The 26278-nt window shown below is 43.2% G+C and overlaps 1 protein-coding gene across 3 annotated transcripts in view; it reads right to left on the bottom strand.

The window, feature by feature from the left end:
* Positions 1-26278, bottom strand: part of CREB3L2 (cAMP responsive element binding protein 3 like 2) — a 75707-nt gene that overhangs the window by 24672 nt on the left and 24757 nt on the right. For all 3 annotated transcript variants that reach the window (XM_059471670.1, XM_059471671.1, XM_059471673.1), the window contains exon 2: positions 11664-11880. In XM_059471670.1, the coding sequence (XP_059327653.1) occupies positions 11664-11880 (217 nt within the window). The remainder of the gene's footprint in view (positions 1-11663; positions 11881-26278) is intronic.

Genomic DNA, 26278 nt, shown 5'->3' with positions numbered 1-26278 from the left:
AGGACTTATTTTCCCAGATCTGTGTCGCAGGCATCTTTTCATAAAAATCCTTTCCTTAGGATTTTTCCTCATGAGAAGCTGAGAGGCCTCAGGAACAAAATGTAAACAATGATTATCTGCTGCTGTGGAATGCAACAGGTGCATCCGTGATTGGTCTCAGAGTTGTTTGTAATTAATGGCCAATCACAGCCCAGCTGGCTCAAGCTCTCTGTCCGAGCCACAAACCTTTATTATCATTTTTTTCTATTCTTAGCTTAGCTAGCCTTCTGATGAAACCTTTTCTTCTATTCTTTTAGTATAGTTTCAATGTAATATATATATCATAAAATAATAAATCAAGCCTTCTGAAACATGGAGTCAGATCCTCATCTCTTCCCTCATCCTGAGACCCCTGTGAACACCGTCACAGGTCTGAAGTACAATAGAACACTACTTAGAAAGACTCGACCTTTGAAACAATTCCACAAGGCTGTTAACAACCCCCTTTAAAAATACAAAATAATCAAATGCATTTTTGAAAATTGCAATTCTGCCTTAGAAAACTTCCTTTTCCCAACTGAAAGAGTTTAGTCTTTTCTCTTGCAGGAGAATATCCTATACCAGGGGCACTGCATCCCAGCTGCATGTGGCACAGCCCTCTGCCATGACTGAGCAGTGGTTGTGAAAGGCATATCCATTAAACAGAGCAGCTGGAATCTGAAAGCAAATATACACAAAAGGAAGAAGAGTGATGATCTTTCTTTCAAAGCTTTCTACTGCCTTCAAGCAGATTCTTTACTGCACATATGAAATTAAAAGAGAGAGCAAAAACACACACTGTAGGGCTGGTAAAAGCAACAGAGCTCTGAATTAACTGTGTGCTGCACCAGCATCCTGGGAGGCAGCCACGGGGCTGTGGCTGTGCCACCAGCACTCTGCAAGGCTGCACAAAACCCTTCATTCACAGCTGAGTGTATGGAGCTGGTGAGATCTCAACAGAGCTCAGCTGCAAACAGGTAACAAAAACAAGAGTGGGCTTACAGCCTGTGTGTCCTTGCTATTAGGACCACACACACACACGCAGAGCACACAGGCACTGGGCAGAAGCTGGGTGCCTGGAGGAAGGGAGGAAAATGTGCATCTCCAGAGCTGGTAATTACTTTGTGGTGGGACCTAACCTCCACCACTGGCAAGGAAGGAGGTAATTTGAGTAAAGACACACCAAGGAATTAAAAATGAAAAATATGTATCCTGTAATCAGAAGCTCAAGAACAGCAAGGCCAGCACTCTACCAGGTTAACTGCAAGGGCTAAACACCATATTTAAACTTCTGGAGAGCATGCTCCCAAAGCTTCCTTGGAAATGCAAAAATAGAAGTATTTATGGGAAAAAAATAGGTAGGCTTGCCTAAATATTAACTCGGGAGAGAGGACATTGCTCTTTTTCAACCCTCCCAGTCACAACACAAAAGCAGCAGCTCCCTCCCAGCTTGCTGTGTATGCACTGTTCAGGTAAAACCTTTAAAGTGGTACCTGCCTGGAAATCCAGAATCCCTTTGCAAATGCAACTTCCACATGCCTGTTTGGATAACTTGAGTCAAAACTGGCCCCACATCACCTTGGGCAGAGCCTCTCTCCACTGCCTCTTGCCCCTTTGGGTCAAACTACCCCTGGGGCAGCACCATTGTGAAGGCTATGGAGAAATTAGAGCTATTAATGAAGCCAGTAATTAGCCCTTATTTTTCTTAAATTTGTATCATCATGAAAGTAGAAGGGAAATCCAGCCATGGGTGACCAGCACAACAGGGCACGTCCTCTAAGGCTGCACTTTATGATGTTTATCATCTCTAATCCCCAGACTCATCACAAATATTCAGCTGCTCTAAGACAGCAAGATATGCTGGCCTTTGGCTGGTCACTTCACTCCTCTGGAATCCCTCATTTTACTCCTCTGGAAGCCAACTCTGCTGATTAACCTGACATCCCTGCCATCACCACTTAGATCTGCATAAACTGCTCAGAGTTATTGCAGGCTTTAAGCCAGTCTAACCAGTCTGCAGGGTTACAGAGGTTTCCAGGACAGCAACACGCTGCACTTTGCACTGAGATCATTCTCAACAACTGCATCTGGCACTTCTCTGACAATGCATGGTGACAGCTGTCATTCCAGATGAACAATCATGTGAAAGGAAGGGATGGGGGACTGCTCAAATCTCACCTTGATACTCTCCTAAATCTCACCTTGATACTCTCCTCCCCCCCCCCCCCCCATCCTCTCTTCCAAGTTTCGAAGTTACACATTCCCTACCTGGATCAGGGAGTGTTGTGCTACAAGTAACTTTGTTTTGACACATTCTAGCTTCTGAAGTCACCAACAACCCTTCTCTGCTCCAAGGGATTTATTTCCCACTCTCCTTTCTCCTCTTCCTGAGAATAACAGGTTGAAATTATCTGAAAATCGTTCTTAGTTTACTCTTATAATAGTTCCCTAGCATCTTAGTTTACTCTGCCAAGCACTGCACTAGCAGAGCAAAGGGGCAACCCTTCTCCCAAAGCCCTTGAGAATGTAACACAAAATGAGAAAAACTTAGGCGAAGAGGGGAAATGGAGCAGGCTAATAGATCAGTGGTCATGCAGAGAGGTATGGCACACCCTCCAAGATAAGAGTATTTCAGAGAATCACGAGAGAGTTTTCACAGAATAATGAGAACAAGAAAGAAGGTGCATGTGAAATACTGGAATGAAAAGGACAACAGGAGCTGGCTCAAGAGACCCACTGGAGTAAAAGGTGTCTTCTCCAAACCAAATCAAACAAGATGTGCTGTGGTAAGAGTAAATAACTAGTGTAAAGGAGTTAGAGGTGTTTATGTGTATATTTGACATGATCCATGAGGTACTTGTGAACTCTTGAGCCACAGTCCAAAACAAGAAGCTGAGAGGATGATCTTCATGATGGTATGAATTCTAGACAAACACGAATAGGGCAACACTGCACCCTCAAAGGTGAAACAAAATATGCTGCAACTCATCCAGATATTGAGACAAGACAGCCTAAACATGAGATTTGGCTTTCCAAATGGCTAAGACAATACACATCCTAAGTATTGTCACTTTGGCCCTCTTGAAAAATCTCTTCTCAGGCTTCAAAACAGTTCACTGTTGAGTAAGTGATCCTGGCTGTCAGTTCCCTCCCCAGCTGAAATTTTCTACAAACCTCAGAACTCCATCATACAATGACTGTTTAGATGAGTAGCATTCCCCTTTACCTACATTTTCCCAACTCCATGAATGCTAGGCATTTTGGCACATATAATTTAGGGAGTCCACACAGTACTTGGCAAAATCCCAGCTAACACTCCTACCTGTAATGCCCTACTGCTGGTAAATTGCACAGGTGAACTGAACATTCAGGCTGCAAAGCACCCAAGTATTAAGAAATACCTGTGAATGTTTAGCTCAGTGTCCTTTTGCACATCCAATACACCTAAAAATAGGAATGATTTAATTACATGACCAGTTTCTCTACAGAACCCATGTTTTATCCAACAAGCAGAATGCATGGTGCTTCACTAATTGAGAAGATATTCTATGTTTTGTTCTTTGCACTGGCTCCTGCACAGCCTCACCTCTCCTTTACCAAATACAATCCAAATTTTGTTGCCACATGGCTATTTAATTTTCTCCTAGGGAAACACTGCACAATCTGAATTAATTTTCACAGTGGAGCTGAAAATTCAAGTGAGACATGGGGAGACTAAGACCAAAAAGTAAATAGTAATTTCAAATGGCCAGCTGGAGACAACTGGAATTGGATTTTTCAGATGATTTAGCCCTGTTACTACATTTGATCGAAATCCAGCATGCTTTCAGGTTGGGCTGTGAGCACCTACCACTGCTGCAAGTTAAACACCAGAGTTTCAACTCAGCCATCCAAAAAACCCATTCATCACAGCCACCCAGGGTTTGTGACACATGCACCTAAGATCTCCTGTGTCCAAGATTAAAACTACATTTCTTCAGAAAGCTTTTGTGTGCTTCTTCTGTCATCAAGCTTGTGCCTCTTCTCCTGCAGACTTGTTTAGCACACATGTTCCACTGCACACCTCACACACTGTGATGATGACTGTCAACAGAAATGTGCTCCCCCAAGCACCACAGCTGCAGCTGTAATCACTGTGTGTGATTTAGGCACACGTGAAAAACACACAACCAACAACAGCTGTGGTTTTACATGTCAGAATTAATAGATACCATTTCTGTGTTTATAAAAAACCTTTTTTTATATATCTGTATTTATACACATATTTTAAAAATTCTTCATAGTCTCTTAATAAGACCATGTACAGCTTTCTAGGATATTCATATCTTTCAGAAAAACTGCAAAATTTTTGTTTCTCTTCTTGTTCCATGGACGTTATAGAAAGGCAGGGTAAGCAAAGTGGAAAACAAGGTGAAAAATGCTTACCTCAACAGTACAGTTTTTCTAATATTAGAGTTCCCAGAAGGTTTTGCTTTCTTTTTTTATTTCTATCCAACTAATTATTCAATCTTGCCCAACATACCACTTCCTTTCCTGTGAAAAAGTAGATCTTCTCCAACACTGACTAAATTCCACCCTTTCTGATAGATGTACAGAAAAACTTACAAAAATAAATAAAATGGTGTCCCTTGCTCCCCACATTCTTTTCAGCATTTTTCATTAGCGTTTACAGAAACACTTATTGCTGGATAAGTAAATTGCATGCATGTGCATTTATTGTTCATTTTTAAACAAATGAGAGATGCACTCTGCATCTCTCAATTACAGAGAATCCAAGTACCCAGAAAATCAACCTGACTTTCACCTTTTTTTCCCCTGCAGTAAAAAGTAAGATAGCACCACTATGTAAACAACCCACATGAAGGGTGTATCACTGAACCCAATCTTTGAGGGGGATAAAAGCCCATACCAGCATTACAGATCTCCATCACAGAGAACAGATGCATGCACTGAATAACATTTCAAACCAGTGTGCAAAAAAGGCCTCTAGAATCATTAAGGGATATATCCTTATCTGTATCACCAGAATGAAGAGGCAGCTTTTGCCTCCTTGGTAAAGTTCAAGCAATGATAAATATTAAAGTTCAAGCAATGGATAAAGTAACTTGGAGAAAAACAAAACTGAAAATTTAAGGTGACCACAGACTATCAAAGTTCTCTGCACAGGTATCAGAAAAGTCATCTCTGAACAAGGTAATGCAGGAAGTTGCCTAATGAGTCAAAGTGTTCTCCAGCCAAGTGCACTTAAATAACCTCCCTTTTCAGCTGTGTTACAGATTTGAACAATAGGGTTTCAACTAATTCCTTTTGCCAGGCCTTACACTGTCACCATGCACCACAGGGCTGCATGCACAGCCTACCTGGCTTCTGAAATAACCATATGCAGTCTCAGGCTCAACTCACCACATGTTAATGACACACCTTGGTGCAGAGGGTGCTTAAACTGCACCAAGGGTACCTTGGTGTGCAAATCTGGCCTTTGCACAATTCTTCACCTGAATCCTCCCTCTGAGGGGAGTACCTCTATACAGTGAGACCTAGGGGTGTCACCACCACAGAACAGCTGCCAGCCAGCTAACTGCCAAGGGAAAGCACCTCTTGGAAGAGGCTCACAAGTTGTTTTTAGGGAAAATGTCTGCTTGATCTGTCAGAGAAGCACTTCTGCACCATGAGCCCAAAAGGGCTTCTGATGCATACATTTTGGGCATGCTGCTGGACGTGCCACTTGCAGGGAAGGAAGTTCAGTGTCCCCAGCTTTAGAGAAATATGCATTGGAGAAATAACTGCTTCCTTCTCACTGCCCTGGGTTTGGATGGTTCTCAGTGCCCAGCTCTGGGCTCACACAACACTCCCTGTCAGACACAAGCCCTGTTTATTCTGCCTGAAATGCTGAACTCCAACGCCTCTACCTCTCCCCCTCTCCCCTTTGGGAGGTGAGAGCCCACATTCATCCACAAACAGCTCCTCTTACAGATTTTTCAGATGGCATTTCCCCCTCCCGGCGCGCACACGCTCCCACCGCAAATAACGAAACCGGAGCCCTCAGAAGGGCTGTGACAAAAGGGACACTGTTTGACTACCAAACATTGGGGTCCTTTCTAAAGTGCCAGGAAGGGAAAATTCAATAAAGGGGCAAAGATAAGCAGCAGTAATACACAGTAATTACAATGCATAGCAGAAATAGCTTCTTTTGCAACAAATGATCAGCGTTCATACCAGCACCCCCTCTTTGACCAGCACGGAGCCCATGTAAAACCCACAGATAATGTGCAACACTATTTAAGTTACTAAGATAGAAACAAAAACATATCACCCTTATATACATGGGAGCCAGGCACAGACTGAGGTGGTAGCTGGATTTACAGCCTTAAAGTTGGATAACATTAAATGTCCTATATAAGATTATGATTTTTTTCTTGTCAGGTATGAGAAAGTTATCCACAGAAGCACTGTGGTCAAGTTAAACCAGTTTTTCTCCTCACACCCCACATAGATGCTGTGAAGGCAGATCTGTATTATGGCCCCAACACACATGAAAATGGACAGGATGTCCACAGTACATAACTAAGTGAGCACAAGCTGTCAGTGCAACACTACAGAAAAAATGAGATCACTGGTTTGACAAACAGCAAGACTGGAAGTGGGAGGAGTATTCCTATAACATGCATCATCAGGGAAACAATTCCTGGGAAATCAGTTCCTGTCGTCACTTGACAAAGAGTTTGAAAAAGAAATTGCCAAGGTCCCTGTATTGAGAAAGGCACAGCAATAGGTGAAGGTCCAGAAGATTCCACCCAGGGGGAAACACCAAGGAAGTGCAGTTCATTTAGACTGTATCCAAGCAGCAGTCAAGAGAGAACTTAATCACAGCCTACAAACACCTAGGAAAAGAAGTTTCAGAAAGCAGATGGTTCTGTAAAAGAAACAAAGGCTATAATGACATCTCATCCGTGTGGAACTGGAGGCCAGACTGCAAATAAAGCTGACAATTAACAGTAACCATAAGTAAACGCCCACCTCTAAATCAAAACTAGCATTTTTCAGACATGCTGCTGCTCAAGTAGGAGTTACAGGGTTGATGCAGAGTGATCTGTCGAGACTGTGGACCCTGGATATACAGAAATTCAAAAATCTTCTCATACTCTGGTATGAATTTAGTTGTACTCATGCAGAGTAATGCTTTCAGGCACATGGTGTGATTCTTGGGGTGTCCTGTGCAGGGCCAGGAACTGGACTTGATGGTCCTGATGGGTCCCTTCCAACACAGAGTATTCTATGTTTCTATGACTTTAACACTGCAGATGGTGACAAGGATTGACTGCTACCTTTCCACATAAAAATCAATACAAACACAGACCACTCCCACTAAATGGCTTTCTCATTTCCTAAATAAACACACAAAAGAAAAAAAAATGACACAGAAAACAAGTTGCAGGAATATGCTCTAAAAAATTACCAGTATGGTTTTGACAATAACTTTTGAAAGCATAAGTGAATTTCTTCTTTCATTTCTGTTTTCTTTAAAGTCAGGGCAGCAGCGATTCCCATTTTCATTGTTCACATTACATCAATTCAGTATTTGGACAAAAACAGGCAGTAGCAGGGCATTTTACCTCTCTATATATAGAAAATAAATTATGATATGTAATACAACCTAATACAAATAATAAAACTCTTATGACTCACATATACACATATGTATTAAATGTGTGCATATACATGGACACAAAAAACCACATGAACACCAACCTGGGCCTCAAGCCCAGAGGTGCCTCTATGCAGAAACAGCACATGACACTGATTACTGCTTGTGACCTCCATACCTAAGCAAGGGTTTTTCATAGCCCTGCCTGAGATGAGGGATGGATTTATTGTTGAAGGGAGAAAAGTGGGAGCCGTGGTGTTGGGGATTTTGTTTGGTTCGTTTGGGTTTCTTATTTGTTTGCGTTTTTCTTTTTCAAACCATGTATGGAGATGGACTTGAAGTTTAAAAGTTGAAAAAGAAAATTTGAGTTTTAAAAGCACATTACAGAAAATCATAACCTCAGCAGTAAAAAACCCAGTAACAATACAGGTTACAGTCTGGGGCCAGCCCCAGTTTTGGCACAGCTAGGAGTACAACACAAACACACCATTTCAGCAATCAGTCTGTCAAACCTTCAGCCAAGACAAGCCTCTTCAAATCCAAAAGTAACTTCAAAGCATTCCTGAGCAGGAAAGCACCAACAGGAGGGGCAGGTGGGGACCCAGACCAGCCCCAAAAGCAGAGCCCTGCAGGGACTGGGGAAGGAATGCACCCAGCAACTTGGGCACAATCTGAGACACAGCATCCAAGTGAATAGCCAGCTGCCCATTGGCTCTGCCCTGCCAGGCTCACAAAGTGAAAAACACCAGGAAAATCAAACACACACCCACCACAACACAGCCCCAGCACTTGAACTGGTCTCAGAGGATGAGGAGCCCCAAAGAGATGCTGCAGGCTCTGTCACGCATGCATCTCACACACCCAAAACAAGGGACAGCCACAGCCCCAAAGTCTGTGCCCACAGCTAACAAGATCAAGCACAGGAGGGCAGGGAAAGAGCCTACACTCTTGAGCCTGTTAGTCACAAGAATAACCATAGTGCCTGCTGAAACTTGGGTCTTGCCTTGCTCCTGGCTGTCTGACCCACAGCCCTCCCTTTCTAAAAGGCTACAGAGACTGCAAAACTCAAGACAAACCTGCCCCAGCCACAATAGAAAATCAGGCTTCTTTCCTTGCTTCTTTACAGTAGTCAGAAATTACTCTGTGCCTCAAAAGGCTGCAATGAGATCTCCCTTACCCATCAGCCCTATTCCCAGTCTGCCCTCCCAGCTTCTTCATGTCCTTTCAAGAGCATTTTCCACTCCACGGCTACCCACTGTCCTTCTCCACAGACACTCTGCAGTTATTTCAGAAATCCCAGGGCCCAAACTTAGAAAGCAGAAACCTGGTGGGAGAGAGGTGGCAATGCAGCTGGTGTGGACAGTTTGTACACAGGACACAGCCTCCTTTTTCATGCTGCAGCCTGAAGCCCTCCCCATATGCCTTATTCATCACTTCAGGCAAACAAAAGTGATCAGCCAGCTGCAAGCAGTCAGGTCAAGCCTGGAAATCTCTCTCCCTCCAGTATCTTTAAAACTTTTTATGCAAAGGTTTTAAAGTAGTAATTTTAGTATCTTTTATGCAAAACTGAATCTAAGAATAGATTCTCATCATGGGAAGAAACCAAATAATGTATTAAATGCCAGATGTCTTGTACACATGTGCTTTAAAATTGATACCTTCAGAGAGCCCACACTAGCAACAGGCTAAAAGTATTCAAAAAAGTCATTCTGTACAAAGCTGGGGAAATGGCCTCAATACAGTGAGGTCAGAAGAGAAAGTGGGGAAAGCCAGTGTTTGGACCTTGACTTTATGGACACTTAAATGTGTGCTCACCTTGAACTTTACAGGACTTCTTGGAAAAGTTAAACCCAAACTTATGAGTTTCCTAAGTTTTACAGTTCTAGCTCTTTTTAGAAAAACTTTACATAAAATTTACAATTACAGGAATAGGTCAATTCAGCAGCTGCAGAAATTACGGTAATGGCCGAGCAGAGGCCACTCCACCATAATGGCTGAAATGAAACATTAAATAACATTGGCTGAGAGGAAACACTAAATAACATTTTAAACAAGGTGGTGGAAGACTTGGGGCGGGGGGGGGGGGGGTGTTGCTCTGTTCTTTTAAAGTTTTTCTAAGCTTTTTGATGTTTACATTTTTAATGGAAGTTCTCATGCACTTTTCATGTAGATAATGATTGTTTTGCATTCCTTTCTGGAGGAGAGAATTGATGGACTGTTGTTTTGACCAGTGTGGCTGGAGAGGTAGCAATTTCATCCTCTAATCCTTGGTTGCTTTTAGAATTCTAAAAATATTGAACTCCAGAAATGAACGTGCCTTTTTTGCCTTAAACATCTCAGCATGTGAGTGTCGCTCATTTCATGTCCTATTGCAACAGGGGGGGAAACAAAAGATGGAAACAGACACCATAAGGCTTAAACCCATGTACTGAACAAGGCTGGCCTTTTTCTCAGCCTACCTTCATGCTGAAGCTCAAAAACCATCCCTCACCAGGGAAAAATCATGAAAACACTGCAAGACCTCACCAACTTGCCCATTGGGATGGGTATTTGGAAAACGCAAATTTTTGGGATATTCCATATCCCATGTCTCAGCTCCTGCCACTCCACAAAAGCCCTCCCAGCTCCCCAGCAGCAGAGGATTGGAGCATTCAGACCTCCCCCTCCACACTCTGAATTTCTGGTCCCCAAAAGGTCACTGCTGCCCCCAGTATCTGTGCCCTTACCCCACCCAGGGGACTGGCCTCCACTGGAGTTATCAGGAGCACTGTGTACCTTCACTGTCTAACAACAGAGATGCTTTTAAGCCCCAGTGTCAAGCCCTGCAGTACTGCCATCCACAAAATCCTCTTTTCCTTCTCTCACAGATTCAAGGAATGGAAAATCATCAGGGTGATGCCTTTGAATATCTATCAGACAGCCAGGTTCACTCTAATACTGCAATTTCCTTAAGTAATTCTCAGAGCTTCACTCTTTTGAAGTCAACAGGTGCAGAAAACTCATGAGCATGATTCTGGGGTTAGGATTAAATAAAATCCCAAACACCAAGAACAACTCCTCCTCCTCTCTTATGAAACACTCTGCAGAGTGAACATAAGATGAAATGTTTTCCATTCATTTTCTATTTTTAAACCCACTTGTTAATGTTTCTTGGCTTTTTAAAACATCATTTGACTACAGCTCTATTACAGTGGTCTCAGCAGTATGAATTTCTTCAGGAATTTTCCCCAAAGGAAACTCCCCTCACTTTTAGCCTAATTTGAAACCTCTCCCTAACTTAACTTCCAGAAAAGCTTGGTTTCTGATGTTCCTTGTTCTTGCTTTCCCTTCCACAATTAATATCTCCTGTGTGTGTTAATTTAAAACAGCTATAAAACAGCTAGGAAATAGAAAAATTAAAAACTTTCTGTAGATTGTATTTCCCAATTATTTCCAAAAATCCTGTCTCACATTGAAAAATCCTTCTCACAGGTTTTATTAGTTGTCCTCTTGTCAAATCTCTACAAGATTTCATCTTGCTCCAACCGAACATTTTGGACTATAAAACTGTCAGCCTTTGAAGACCTGTCTGGTGGATCTTCACAAACAGTTTAGCTGGTCAATGCTTAGCCAAAAACACTAATCTCTCTCCCTTTTATTCTAATGCAGCTTAATACTCCACTGATTTGTACTGTAAAGCTAATTGTGAAGATAAACCAATTTTTAGGAGTCAAAGTCTGGCATGGTAATTATTCCTTGTAGTTACCAGATACTCATGGTCTTGCTCCTCCACCAACCAATTCACACCAGAACAAGGTTGGATCTCCTCCTCCCACCATTCTTGCCTTTCCCCTTTTTCTCCTCCAGATGTTCATAACTGCTGAACTACAGGTAGCTGTTAAAAATGCTATGGGTTTTCATCAATTTCTATGCATCACCATTTTCCACAGCCACAGTTCCACCAGGAGCATTTCATTACTGCATCATCTCAACAAAAGAACAGGGACTCAGTGTGCTGTACCTTCATTGAAGTTGTCATCAGTGGAGATGTGGGTCAGGGGAGACTGGGGTCGGGAGTCCCCACAGAGGGAATAGCTGTGCTCAGCCTGGATGAGGGGTGCTGGCGATGCTGGAGACAGTTCCACCTCCATGATTTCATTCTTCTCAGACAAGAAGGGATCATTCAACAGCTGGCCTAGGACATCAGGTGAAAATTCATCCAGGAACTCTGTGAAGTGCTGTGGAGACAAAAAACCAGGGGAAAGTTTATCTCCTTGCCTGTCATGCCAACCCCATGGGGGAACAGATGAGAACAATTCTGTATATGCCCTGGTCATCCGTGCCAGTCAGCAGCAGGATCTACCAGCCCTGTCTAACAACCTCCTCCTCCAACCACTGCTTCAGGCTCAAGAGCTACAGCTAGAACAAAAGTCCTCTCAGAGGCATGCATTGCAACAGAAGAGGCTCTCATTGAAGTGCAACAAAAATGGAAGCATGGTACTCATGTCCTGAAGCAGTCTCCTCCTGCCACCACAAAGGTACTCACTACAGTGCACCACACTGGAAAAAATGGGAAAGCACATCTCCCTCAGAGTGAAAGATCCTGCAGGATCTATCACCAGAACATATTGTCTATGGAATAGAATATAGGGGGTTAATGTTCACTGAAGCACAGAAGAAAAATGAAACACATTCCAGCACAGACTGACACCACATATGACTGGTTTAGCTGTGCAGAACACTCCGTGTGCTCCAGGAAAACGGGTCCATGCACATCCACAGCCAAGCAATTAACACATTTGCTACAAAATGAGTTTCCTGGTTGATTTATGTATCTATTTTAGAAGTAGCATTCCACCTAGAGCCCATATCCAGCTTCTAGGCCCCAGAGCTAAAGCTCCTGACAGCCAGTACTAATTACCACTTTGTCTATTACACTGAATTCCTTACACCAGCAGCACGTTAGATCTGTATGCAGCAGAGTAATTTCATGTTTGTTTATTATTCAAAATGAATACAAACCAAACCTTTCAATCTATTTCCTCCAAACTCCAATGCAGTTCCCATCAATAGCCAAAAACTTTGTCTCTTAATCTTCTTTCCAATGTCAGAAAACTATATCTTTGACAGATGAAAAATCTGCACAGCAACAAATCATTCCTGTTCATCTCATTGACAACAAAGAATTCTATTTTTAGATAAAAATACTTGCACAGTGAATTGTAATGAGATTTTCTGAACAATGAGCCATTATCTACCATCTTATATAGGAATCTTTGTCAGCTCAGGCATGATACTATAAAAGTCCAAGTTTGTTTGATCTGTTTAGTTTTTGCAAGCAGTATTGATCTTGGCTCTTCATCGTGCTCTCTCCTGCAGAAACAAACACTGAAATTCAAGACTCAGCTTCCTGTAGGCTAAATTGAGAATTAAACAAGTCAATATTGTGCAAACCCACAAGGGAAGCAGTGTGCTCACACACTCACATTTCACAGCTCCAGCAGCACCTGTGGCCTTGAAGCCTCATGCTGAAAACCCTGAGCACAGCTGGCTCTCACAGAGCTCCTGGATGTTCAAGCACCTCCTCCAAATGCTAACTGTGCCTTTTCTCAAAATCACTAAGTCTTGAGTCAATTCTGACTGACAATGAGGAAAAGAAAATATTGACTGAATACAAGGTAATAAACAGAGGACCACAGCTGCTATGCTGGAATAACAAACCAGATCAAGAAAAGCCTTTACAAATGGCAAAACAGATTTGTAGCTCATATTTACTTACTGTAAGTCATAACACTAATAAACTCTTAGAGGACTCTGCAAGAGGGTCATGACTACCTTAGAAAGCCTCATTTATTTTAATTTTCATACCCAAGGAGTCACTAGCACTTCACAACCAGGTGCTTCCCCATAAGGATATAAACTACAACACCCCACTATGCAAACAGAAAAGAAAAAGGATGCACAAGAGTAGCTGAACATCCTGGTACATCAATAAAGACACTGAATAAAACAGGGCAGGCAGCCATTAATGTGTAAAAAAGGCACAGAAACACTCCCCATCGATAAAAGAAGTCAATGATGAACCTATAAAAAAGCAGTACCTTTCTTAGGGACAATGCTTTTCCCCCCAGTCTACACATTTCATTTGGAGCAATGCAAGAGTCAATTATATTTGTTTACATATTTTCCTAAAGCTGGAGCATTTCCTTCTTTCTAATTCTTGCATGCATTACTCTGACTGATGAGTAGCAGATGCTGGAATATGGCTGCTGCAGTATTTGTACCATGGTTCCACATGCAGCTGCTTCACCACCAGCATCATCCAATTTCAGGATGTCATCCTTGAAAATACCATACCTATGTGTTGACTTAGTCTGACTATTTAGATGTTATAATTTAACAGACTCAGATTAAAGAAACATGGTCACAGGCTACTCAGCTATTTTTGGCAAATTGACAAATAGTGATTTTTATTAGCCTTCTGCCTATTACTACTTTGATATGGAATAAAATCTTATCAAATGTTATTTTACTTTTCCATTTGACTGAAGTTAGGCCCATCAGATTTTTTTTTTTTTCTCCTTTCTGAATGGGGAATTTTACTCAAACCACTTCAGGAAAAGCAAAGGAGGAAACAAACATTCAACTTCAGAAAACCAGAGAGAAAGAGGACCTCAGGGTGAGGAAGGATGTTAAACACATTTGTCAATATTTGTGCTTTCTCCTTTTCACATGCAGCTGCAAAGCAGCAAGCTGTGAGCAAGAAAAGAATATGCATTTATAATAGAATTATCTGAGAGCAAATAAATGGCTGGTTTCTAAAATGATTTTTTAGTTTCATTATAAGTATCAAGTTTATTTTTAATGGTCTGTGATGTAACATTGTACACTGGCCAATAGAGACTGCCACAGGTCAGACTGTGCAGCTATGGAACTCATCAAACAGACAATTTTAGGGATGTGGACTTCCCTGATTTAAAAAAATCACAGGCTCCTTGATTTACAGGAATTTTTCACATGTTAAACACTTCTCTACTACAGTGAATGCTTAAAGCTAGATCACTTTTTGTCCCAAATAAAACAATTGTCTCATTGAATGTTTGCTTAGAGAACTAAAGAAGAAAAGGCATCTGAGCAGCAGCTAAAGCAGAAACCACCCAGGGGCAGCCAGACCTCCTGCTCCCCAAAACTTCCACCTCCACCTAAGCTGCTCCTTCTCTTTTCAAAGCACATTCTCCCACTGCCAGCCCTTCTCCTCCTCCTCCCTCTGTTTCCACATGCACCTCAGCAGTCATCAACCACTTCCATAGCTGGAAAGCCCCAGAATAACCAACCCTCAATTTTGACCCAGTAGCAACCTCTCCTGTGCTCAGGAACACAAAAGGGCAATTTGGGAGGGAAACTGAGACTTTGACCCTTAGAACTTGTATATAAATTTGCTTGCAAAAGAAAGAAATTATTTGTCTACAACTTTCAGCTGTGCATCTTTGACCCAGAGAGTTCACCTTTACAAAAATTTAAAAAACAGAGGAAAGAGCACTTGCACTGAGAATCTGCCTTTTGTTTTTCTTCTTTTCCCTTTTTGTTGTTAATACCTCTGTAGACAGCTGCCAGATTCCTGCTATCCTCACACCCCACTGGCAGCCCCAGCACTAATTGCAGACATGTGTTAGTACAAGGAGTCTGTTTGAATTATTAAACTGTTCTCACCACATAGCAAAGAGATGTGTTCAGCCAGGATTTTAACCTCAGTAAAAAGTCAGGGATTTAGGACAGATGTAACCTTATCTTCCACCTCCCTTTCCCCCAGAACCCTGAAAAGAAAAACAAAACAGCAGCACTCCTGTTTACACACAGGAAGGAAAGGCAGCCCTGAGGAGTTTCATCACTCATCTGCCTGGACACTGGCTCATGGCTACATCCTGGGTGTTTTTGGGAACACAAACACCTCCAGCCATGCTGCTGCAGTGAGCAAACACAGGAAAGCTCCCACATCTGGGTGCACAGGGGATTTTTGGGCAGCTCTTGGAAAGGAGCATTTGGCTGTGCACCAGCTGTGCCGCGGGCGGCAGCTCTGCACAGCATCTGCCCCTTCCTGCCACACAAAGGCCCTTTTCTCCAGCTGCCTCAGGCACCAGGAGCTTTTTTACTTCTTGTCTGATCAAATGAAGGTCTGTGAAGCAAAGAACTCAGGTTTTGCAAGGTGCATGGCGGTGCTGGCTTCTCCACCAGCTGACCTGAAGCCAGATGACAGCAGCACTAGCCCAGTTGGTTGTTTGAAGATGATGTTACCATGCCTAAAATTGAAGTCATCTTCAGAAAACTGACTTTCTAAGAACTCATTAAAAGAGGAATGCAGAGAAGTCAAGAGCCCAAAATGACGTTTCCCAATTATATTTAAATTTTTAAGCAAGTAGCAGGCTTTGCTGAGCCTGGAAAATGCACTGCACCAGCTGCAAGTGTCACACACCAGCTGTAGGAGCACAATCCCACCTTTTCCAGCAGAGCCATGCCAGAGGGGAGCTGCAGTGACAGCACCTTTTGCACACTGCAAAACAAGCCCAGCTCTCCCAGCAGACCAGGGCAAGGCAACCATGCAACATGCCAGGGTTATAAACACCCATAAATTCAAGATATCACCCTTCTGGGAGTTAGTGGCTCCCTCCTGGCTCACCCCAAAATCTCCACACCCTGAAGGGATCTGTCACCCTCCAGGTACACAACAGCCACTCATAAAAAAAAAAAAAAATCTCACCATTCACCTGTAGGTACAAAAAGCCTGGGTTTTATGTCTTTATTATACTGTAAAATCATGTAATGCCTACTCAGTAACTATACTGAAATTCCCTCATTTGGGGGAGAATATGAAGAGTAACACAAAACTGGTATTTGAAACCAGCAATGAGTTCCACTGTAAGAGCAGACACAATTGTTTGGACTCTCACACCAGCATTTACTCACTTTAAACACTAAAAAAAAAAAAAACGTGGACAGATTTTTAAAAATCCACTAAGTGAAAAACATACAGCTTGTGTCATAAGCAAAACAAATGCCAGGAAATTCAGAGCTAATAGATTTACATGGTAATTAAATATGCACATCTTCCCAACTTGCTCAGGTTACACAGTTGGAAATGCTGAAGTTCATGCTGAGCAAATCTTATAATCCACCCCATTATGTACACATGTATGCACACATTTCCATTGCAAACACTCAAATATTTCCACCGCACAACCAGCAAAGCAGACATGCATTTTTTTTAACTTATCAGGGGGATTTTCCAAGAACCATGCTTACTCCTTTGCCTGTCTTCCAAAATATTCTTTCACTTTTTTCTTTAACAACTCCCATAAAAAAAAATCTTGTATTTAAAAAGATAACTAAAACCTAAATGAAACTCTTAGAGAGGACTAAATATGGGTTAAAAGAAAGAAAGAGAAAAATCAAAGAAAGAAAGAAAGAAGCCCTTGTGCATCAGAGGCAAGGGTGAGAAACAACCTTCAAGTTCAGCCCTTTAAGTCCACTGTCTGCAAGAAGAGAAAAGGATGCTCCTTCCCAGCCCAAGCCTCTTGGGAGTCATGCAAAATAGGAAAATCCTTCTCACACTCCCTTGCCCTTCTCCCAGTGCACAGCTCTTGGGTTTTTTCACCAGTCTGGGTGCATGTTTTGCTGTTTCCCACCCCCTTCCCAAGAAGCCAAAGCCAGAGGAGTGAGTCACTGGGGCAAGAGCAGTGAGTCAGTGAGCTGGAATCCCTTCAAGAAGGCTCCCCCATGTGAGTCCCTGACTGAGACCTCACAGTATATTAGTAATTCTGTGTTGCAAGTAAGCATTTGGATTAGGCTCTCAGGTCAGATGCAGCTGTTTTTCCTCTCAGCTCTTTCCCCACCCCCCCAATGCCTTATAATTTTTACCAGCTTGAGCAGCAGAAGCACAGAACACTGAACCTCGCCATTATTTGTCTCCATGCCCTTCCCCGACCCAGTGAGCAGCAGTGTCACAGTTCCTTACCCCAGTGACTGCAGAGCTGCAGGACAGGCCTGACTGACCCATCTGCATCTCACAAGCCACCAAGAGTAGGGACAAGCCTCTCCTTGCCACCTCCAGCCAGCGTGGCTCACACCACACAGGGAGGGGAGCTCAGCTTACAAAACTTACCCACTGGGGTCTCCAATGATTTTTAGCACCCACACAAGATACCTAAAGGGACCAGTTATGTATTAAAAGCTGTGTGGTGAAGAAAGGTATGTTTGGTTGGATTGTTTGGGTTTTTTTTTCCCCCATGCTCCAGCCATACTGCATCAGTCAAATACTATTCGCTGTGAGATAATATTAATTTGCTTGGTTACACCCCAGCTACACCTCCAGGCTCTATGGAAGGAACCTGGATTGACTGCAAGTTTCACATCAAACTAGTGTCTTCTGTGGAACTCACAGGGTTAAGCCAAAAAATAAACAGTGAAGAAAGTTTTCAGATTGCATACAAATTTTACAATTCATTGGTGGACATTTATGGCCCTCTTTGCTGCCCAAGAGCTCAGCATCAGGGATAACACATTTTGCTCCGCACAGCTGGTTCAACTTAGAGCCATTTTTAAAGAACATGGTTGCTCCAGTTCCTTCTTGACAGGAGACACATCTCAACAACATAGGAGAGTTTTACATCACTTGGGCACACTGCACTTGGCTTCACTTAACATCTTTCCTCAACATGGAAATGGGAGGGGATGAAAGCAAAGAAAATACATCTCAGGCCCCCTGCAACAGCATCCCTTGTTGATGGGTACAGATGAGCCCTTTGTAAAGGGCACAGCCAGCACAGTTCCTGTATTTTAAACAGAATCCACTAGTCCTGCATGCATCTTAGAGATCACAGAATATCTCAAGTTGGAAAGAACCCATAAAGATCATCAAGTCCAACTCCCAGCAGACTTCAGAATTGTAACAGGAAGGAGGAAAAGATAACCACTAATACTGCTAGGAAACCTCAGAAAAATCATAATTTCACATTTAGGTTCCCATTAGTGCAGGGGACCTCCTGCAGAACGCAGATGCTTTCCAGTTCAGGTGTTTCATGTTTCAAGTGTTCTCAGCAGCCTCCTCCCTGAGGACCAAATTAGTATCTTCCAAAGGAGGATCTTTCACTAGTCTGACTGGTGTAGGTAGAAAAAACTTCTGCTCTATCAGCAGTGCTTGCTAGTCCTGACTGACAAGACACTTGACATTTAAAATAAAAATCCTGATGCTTTCCTTCAAAAGTGTTTCTTCTTTAATGGTTGCAAAGTTTAAATGGCAGGGTTCCAGCCTGCAGGAGCCATCATTCCTTCTTCTTCCTAATGCTGGCTGCAAACCTACACACCACCCATCAAAATCTTGCCCTTTAATTAAAGCTGTCTGTTATTATAAAATAAGTAAGGCTTTATGATCAGTATTGGCAGCTTAAGGAGAGATTGGGCATGTTATTTCAAAAGAGTTGTTTTACAGATTTACAGTACTGGTTGGAGGATGTTCTGCTGCATTGTTTGTTTGTTTGTTTTCAAGAACAGAAGCTGAGGCTTGAAAAGACACAAATTTAAGCTCCTCAATGTTTATTTAGGCACTCTTCAGCTTTAAAGAGTGAGACTATCAAGTGCCTAAATGCAGACACCCTAAGTTGATTATGGAAAATATTAATTAGCTTTTTATAAAACTACCAAAAATTCATACACATAATGGTTGAGATTGCAGATGTGTTTATAGTAAAAAAAAAAAGAAAAATAAAACACAAACATATAACCCTTTCTTGAACTCAAGAAACAGGTGCCTGAGCACAGTGGAGAGAGAATAAAAAATGCAGTGCTTCTGTGAAACAAATGTAAAGAAATCAACAGGTCATATTGCCCTACCCAGGGGGATGAGCTGTCCAACCCTTGCAGAGCTCAAGGATCAGCAGCCTTTGGCTAGCAATGACCTGAGCTGCCAGAGGGTTCAGACCCTGCCCAGCAGGACCTGTGTCTATCACACAGATAGCTGCTATCAGGGCAGAGGGAGGAACACACTGGCAGGACTTTGTGTTCAGCGCTGCTGTCACTGAGGCTTACACATTAGGTACTGCGCACTAAAAAAGTTGGTTGTGTGTCTAATACTCTTCCAGTGATCTCACTAGACAGTCAAACAAACAACCACGTTGAAGAACACCTTTCCAAACAAGTTCTCTACCTTGCTTTCAGCAGAAACATCTTGGGGTTTGATGTGACTTACCTCTCACCCTTCCCCTGAGCTGCACTAAGCCCAGACACCGTGGATGCACCAGAACTAGGACTTCATCAACAGCTGCTATCATCCCATCCCTGACTGACAAAACATTCCCAGTTTGCAGCAGGTCTAATGTCAAACCTGCTGCTGCCCCAGCAAGCTCATAAAGAGCAGTGTGACAGTAGTTGGTGATGACAACACCAAGAACATCCCTACGCTGCACCTGAAACAGAACATGGGTTTTGAAGCCGTGACACTGGAGCTGCTTCAGATGAGCCAGCCCCACCAAATGCATCCCACAGCAAAAATCCCTGCCTTTTAAAGCCACCCCCAGTGGTCCTCTGCACCATGAGATGGATACTTCAGGACACCCACATTGCACCTGTAGAGCTTTAACTCTGCAGAAATCCACACAGGAACCCACAGAAATGGTTTTGACACCTCATTTTGTATGGACCAGTGCTTCCATCAGCACTGGTACTTTGGGACCCTTCCTCTGAGGGAAGACACATTTCATCTTATGTCACAACAAGAGTGTGGGTGGGTCTCTTTTTTTTTTACTCATGTCAAAGGCAGACAGAGTTTGTTTTGAAGCCCTGCTGAAATCTGCAGAAAGAAAAAAAAAAGAAGACAGGATATGAAAAAGATCACATAAATATACACTTACAAGCATGTGTCTGGAAAAATCATTTTAAGATACCCCACATTTGAGAGCTGGTATTCCAATTTCCTATGACAAGCCTTTTGTCCCAGAGCCAGTAAACATTACTTCACTCAGTTCGATAAAAAATAAATGAATAAACCATGAGTGGTACTGGACCAGGGTTCAGGACCCAAGATAGCAGTAGATGGAAACATCTGTATCCTAAGGCCAGGTCTTAAATAAAAATAAATTTCTGTGCTTGTTTTTCCTCTCTGCTTCCTTCCAGAGATGCAGGGACTTGTGGAACAGGTTATCTAGCAAGAGGTATGGTGGCTCTTTCTCCTCAGGAGTCCTGGGAATACAAACAAGACTTTTAAACCAGTTTTGCCATTATTTATTTGTCTGTGACCTGAGACTTCACTTCTTTTTTTTAACTCTCTCCCACTCAGAGCACCCCTCTCCTTCATCTCCAGCTCCTCTCTGTAACTTCCATTTCCAGGCCTTTGCTCCCAAGCAGGTGAAACTGAGGCCAAGCTACTCATCCATCCCCTTGCAGGACATAAAGAGGAGCAGCAGAACTGGAAAAGAAGCTGCAAACTGCAGGCAAAGACTGTGGAGGAGCAGAGCCAGAAAACCAAGGGAGCAGAAGGAAAACAACAGGAAAAGTCAAAGTCACAGCTCCTGGAAAGGGATAAAATAAACCAGTGACAGATAAGCAGCATATTAAGATTGTGTCAGAACTTCCTCCATCCCCAGCTGTGTATTTTTGCCAAGTGTCATTGACTTTTGTGCACTGCCATTTAAATCTGAGTGTATTACAGTGTTTACTCTCGTGACTGCTCTGGGCTTTCTCTCATTTGTTCCTCCCCACCTGAAAGGCAAAACCACTGCTACCTCACCATGGCAGGGGAAGAGAAAACCACACAGGGAAAACAAACCTGCTTACCATGGGAACATAAATATTATATATTTGAGCTACTGAGAGAAAGGAAAAATTACCGAGAATTAACGTAAAATCAGAATCTAGAAAACAAGAAAGAGTTAATAGAAAATGCAATTCAGAGGGAGAAAGATTGCTTCTGAGTTTGTCAGGATCCAGAAGAATGTTAATTATAGATCAGGCCACTGCTTGGCTGCAGTTATTGAGGGGAGAAAAAAGAAGATCAAAATGTTTAATTGAATATTCCTGGGAGGGGGCGGTTCTGAATTACTGCTTTTTATATAAGACCAGATGATACAGCCATCCCACAGGATGGTAATGAAACGACTTTTATTCCAACAATAATGGAAGAGAATATAAAAGCAGCTACTCAAAGTTGGCCATTTTAATTAGTAGATCTAGAAAACTTACATCTGAAAATTCTAAATAGAGCTTCTAAGGAGTTCTTGAAACTATTTTCAGTAAGAGACAATATTAATAGACTGTAAGAAATAATACAAAAATATTTAAATGTAAACAAGGCAACTAAAGCAACAGCAAGTTAACCTACCTACTGTTCATTTCTGAGGAAGGGAAGAGATGGAAAAGGGAAGAGAGTAGTGAATAGCCCAAGAACTTTCAAAAGGAAGAGAAATCTAATTTATGCTTACAATTCCACAATAACTGATAAGCTTCTTAAATTTTCTCCCATTCTGAAATAATATTATAAGCTTAATACTCCTTGTAAGGCAATTGACTTGGTGCTATACAAACAAAGCCAGAGTGAAATGAAGTCAGCAGGCCCCATTCAGTGGGGAAAGGGAAATCAGAAATGCCCAGATGTGAAACACAAATGAGCTGATTGTGCCACACGTTTTCAGTGGGTTCCCACAGGGATCAGTACTTGGCCCCAGACTCTAATACTGTAACCTGAGAGGAAAAGCCACCACCACTGAAGGTTGCAGATAATGCAGTATCAGCAGGGGCAGCAAGCAACAAAAAGGTCAGGTCACCAAACCAAAACACAGAGAACTTGGTAAGCAGCCATAAACAAGAGACATGTCTTAAGTAAAGCTGAAGGTAAATTGAAAAAATAAAAATAAGAGTGTCTAATGGTGCAAACCAAAGGCTCCAAGTCACACTTGGGGGATGACAACCAGAAGCCAAGGCCCCAGGACTCAAGGACATGGCTGAGGAACATCCTGCATGGCCATCCCATGCTGTGGGGCCAGCACCCAAACAACAGCAGAGAGGTACTGCAGAAATTTTTGCCCTTTTTATTTATTCAGGACTTCTTTTGTTTGTACTTGTTTCTTAAATGAGAAATTTCTTTCATATTTAAAAGTAGTGTGCCTGTAAAGCCCAACACCCCAGCTACAGCTCTGTACTACAGCCTCACCCCAATCACACAACCTGCTGCACAAGTCTGTGCTCCCTGAAAAACCAGAGTTTGAAGACTTCAGGAGACAAAGAGGTGGGATGCACAAATTGCTCTGTGCTCATGCTGCATGCAGCTGCTACTGGCCACAGCCAGGCTCCACTCCTATGCCACTAAATTTCATAAAAAAAGGAAGTTGAACAACTGGAGAAAGTTCAGAGAATCGTAAGAATCACTATAGGAAGGGAAATCTTGCCTCAATAAAAGCAAATAAGAAAAGAAGAAACCAACGTATTCAGCTTATCAAAGAGGAAACAAATGTAGAACATGAATGTTCCTAAGTAATAAAACAGGGAATAAGACTTCATAGGATGGCTCTACCAGCTCGCAGCTCAGTTTACCATCTGAAGACAGATCCATTCATTGTGGCTCACAATATTAAAAAAGGGAGAACAATCAATCATGAAGGAACAGTGTGAATTCTTTGACCCAAGCCATTCTTAATTGAAGACTAGAGGTTGCCCTAAAAAGATATGCAGGAATTCAAACAATCTGGGGAAGTTTTATAGCCGTTGATTTACATAAGGTTAAAATAATTCATCATAATTGTTTCCTTTGGCCCTCTGGCAGCCAAACAAGGCTGTTTACTAGAATGTGTTCTGGAGAATCTGATGCAAAGCCAGAGCTGGGAAACCTGCTGATGGCAGCTCTGCATTCCTGTATTCCAGATAACCTGATATGCTTATCAGGAAGGCAGCTGGGGAACACAGTTCAGGAAGGCAGGTTTGAGACCAAAGGTTGCTCATGTCACACACAACTCCCCACTCACAATCCCGCTCCAAACACGGCGCTCAGCAAACTCCAGGTGGCCAGCACATCCCACAGCACCAGCCCACTGAAAGCCTTTTCCCCTGTTTATTTTTAAGGCTGGGTTCTCCAGCTCTGCTGCACAAGTGAGTCAGCTTTCCTCCCCACACCAGAGGGCTGCTAGCTGGGAGGGGGAGCCCCTGCTACTTGTCATCACTGCAAGAGCCCCACCTCAATAGTGAGCTGGGAGAGGGTCTCAGAGGAGTAAAAACTTGGCAAGCTTGCACTGGACTTCGGGGTTTCTCTATCAAAAAGACTGAAATGCAAACACACACATGCAAACTCTCCCCTATCCTTCTGAAACTAATGTGTTCCTCAGGATCGGAGGGGCAGCTGTGGCCACACCACACCACACGCAAGTGGTTGTGACAAACTGCAAGGAGTCACAAGCACAGAGCACTGTTACAATTTTCAGAGTCCACATTTGATTTCCACATCCAATAGATGGCCACTTTCAGTGCTGACAGCAGATTCACCAGGAGCCTAAGGGAGAGGAATGCTGAAGCGCATGGGGAAATTAAAAGGGAGTGTCCACGTGAAGGGATCTCTTTCAAAACAAGTCACTTAGCAGCTGCTCACTTCAAAATCTTAAGTCTTCTAGTTAGTAAAGCTGCATGTGTCTGGGCATCTCTTTCAGGGCCTATCATCCTTTCCAAGTGCCAAGTTTGCAGCAGCAGAAGCCTGCCTATAGCAGAGAAATCCAAGGCAAGTAACTTTATTCTTGCTTTAAATCTGACAGAGAGCACAAACACAAGTGTGTAATGTGCAACCCTGTTCAAACACAGCTAGAACAAGGTTACTTATGCTCTTATTTTACATTAGACATAAGCTTTTTTTTAAAAAAGGTTTTAAAGCTGTTTTAGTTTGATACAGAAAAGCTTTAAAAGCAACCAGCTGACAGAATGAAAGGTGAGGGAGCATTTAAGGAAAGGAGGAGTGTGATCCAGTTTTAAAGATTAATTACAAGATTAATGCCAGCAGAAGGTGCTCCAGCCAGCACATACACACAGAGCCCTGCATAGCATCCTCCCCAAACCCTAATGCACAAACAAAGCCGCTTTCACTTGTGGCACTGAAATTTAATTAATTGGATATATTGAGCGAGTGAGTGAGCTGTGCAGCGTGGAAGATGCCTCTCCTGAGGCTGCAGAAGGAGCCTGCCAGCGTGCTGGGGACAGAGACGGCGCAGGGCAGTATCAGACATTGCATAAGCACAGGCACACGTCACGGCTCATTCCCGCTGTCCCTCCGCTCATTCCACGGCTCATTCCCGCTGTCCCGGCCAGCTCAGACCCCTGCCAGCCACAGCCAGGATCCATTCCAGCTATTCAGAGGCGGCTGAGTGCCCAAATGGGGGAGCGGGAGGGGAGGCCCAGCCTGGGGGTGTGCCTGGGGATGGACATGGGGCCTGTCCCAGCACCCAGGCAGTGCCTCCAGGGGCCCCTCAGCCCCTGCTTGTGCAACCATTACCCCACAGTTTAGAAGCAGGGGGAGCAGGGTGGAAAATGTGGTTTTTCCAGACTTGACCAACAGATTTTCCTTCTTCTAAGGAAAGAAGTATGGCCTGGTGGTTGGAGGGCTGGGCAGGAGCTGCCATCACACAGCACCTGGGCCAGCCTGGGCCTCTCCTCCCCTGAGGCAAAGGTGCCCTTTGCCTCTTCATTCCACACACCCCAGGGCAGTAAGGAAGAGACTCTCCAGTCACAAGGGATGGATCTCAAGGGTAGTGGCATGGAAGATTGCATCACATTCAATGCCAAAATTATCAGAATCATAAGAAAACCAAAGCCAGCTGGGAGATAGAGAAAGCCCCTTGTTGCAGGGCACAGCACTGGACACTGCCCAAAGGCCAGGAGCGACACACACACACACAAGCACTTGCAATTGCTTAGGTTATTAAATACCTTTGAGATCATCAAGTCCAACCCAGCACTGACAAGTCCAACACTGAACCTGGTCTTTAAGAGCCATATCTGCACATCTTTTAAAAATCCCTGGGGATGGTGACCCAATCCCATCCCTAGACAGCCTGTTCTAGTGCTTGACAACCCTGTCAGTAAAGAAAATTTTCCTATTACCCAATATAAAACCTCCATTAGGGATACTTGAGGCCATTTCCACTTGCCCTTGGGAGAAGAAACCCAACCCACATTGCTGTGACTTCCTTTCAGATAGCTGAAGTACAGTACAGAGAGCAAGAAGGTCACCCTGCACCTCCTTTTCTCTAGACTAAACAACCCCAGCTTCCTCAGCTGCTCCTCATAAGATTTGTGCTCCAGATCCTTCACCACCTCTGTTGCCCTTCTCTAGACTTGCTCCAGCACCTCACAGTCTTTCCTGTAGTAAGGGCAAATACCAGATTCAAGATGTCACCTCACCAATGCCACATACAGTACTTTAGGTTCTGAGGCTACCCAGAAGTAAAGTGCAAGCTCAGGAGCTCAGAAATGAAAATGTGCCTTCAGGAATTTCAGGTGTTGTGATTTCTTCCATGAACCCTGTAAGGCACCTGTGGCACATGGCCCATGAGACCCCACTGCCAGGGACCAACCCAGCACAGCCCCTGGCATTACACGGCTCAAGCAGAGAGACCCAGA

Source organism: Ammospiza nelsoni, chromosome 5 (assembly GCF_027579445.1).
Source record: "Ammospiza nelsoni isolate bAmmNel1 chromosome 5, bAmmNel1.pri, whole genome shotgun sequence".
Classification (NCBI taxonomy): Eukaryota; Metazoa; Chordata; class Aves; order Passeriformes; family Passerellidae; genus Ammospiza; species Ammospiza nelsoni.
The sequence above is the reverse complement of the archived record's forward strand: the minus strand, read 5'-3'. Positions and strand labels throughout refer to the sequence as shown.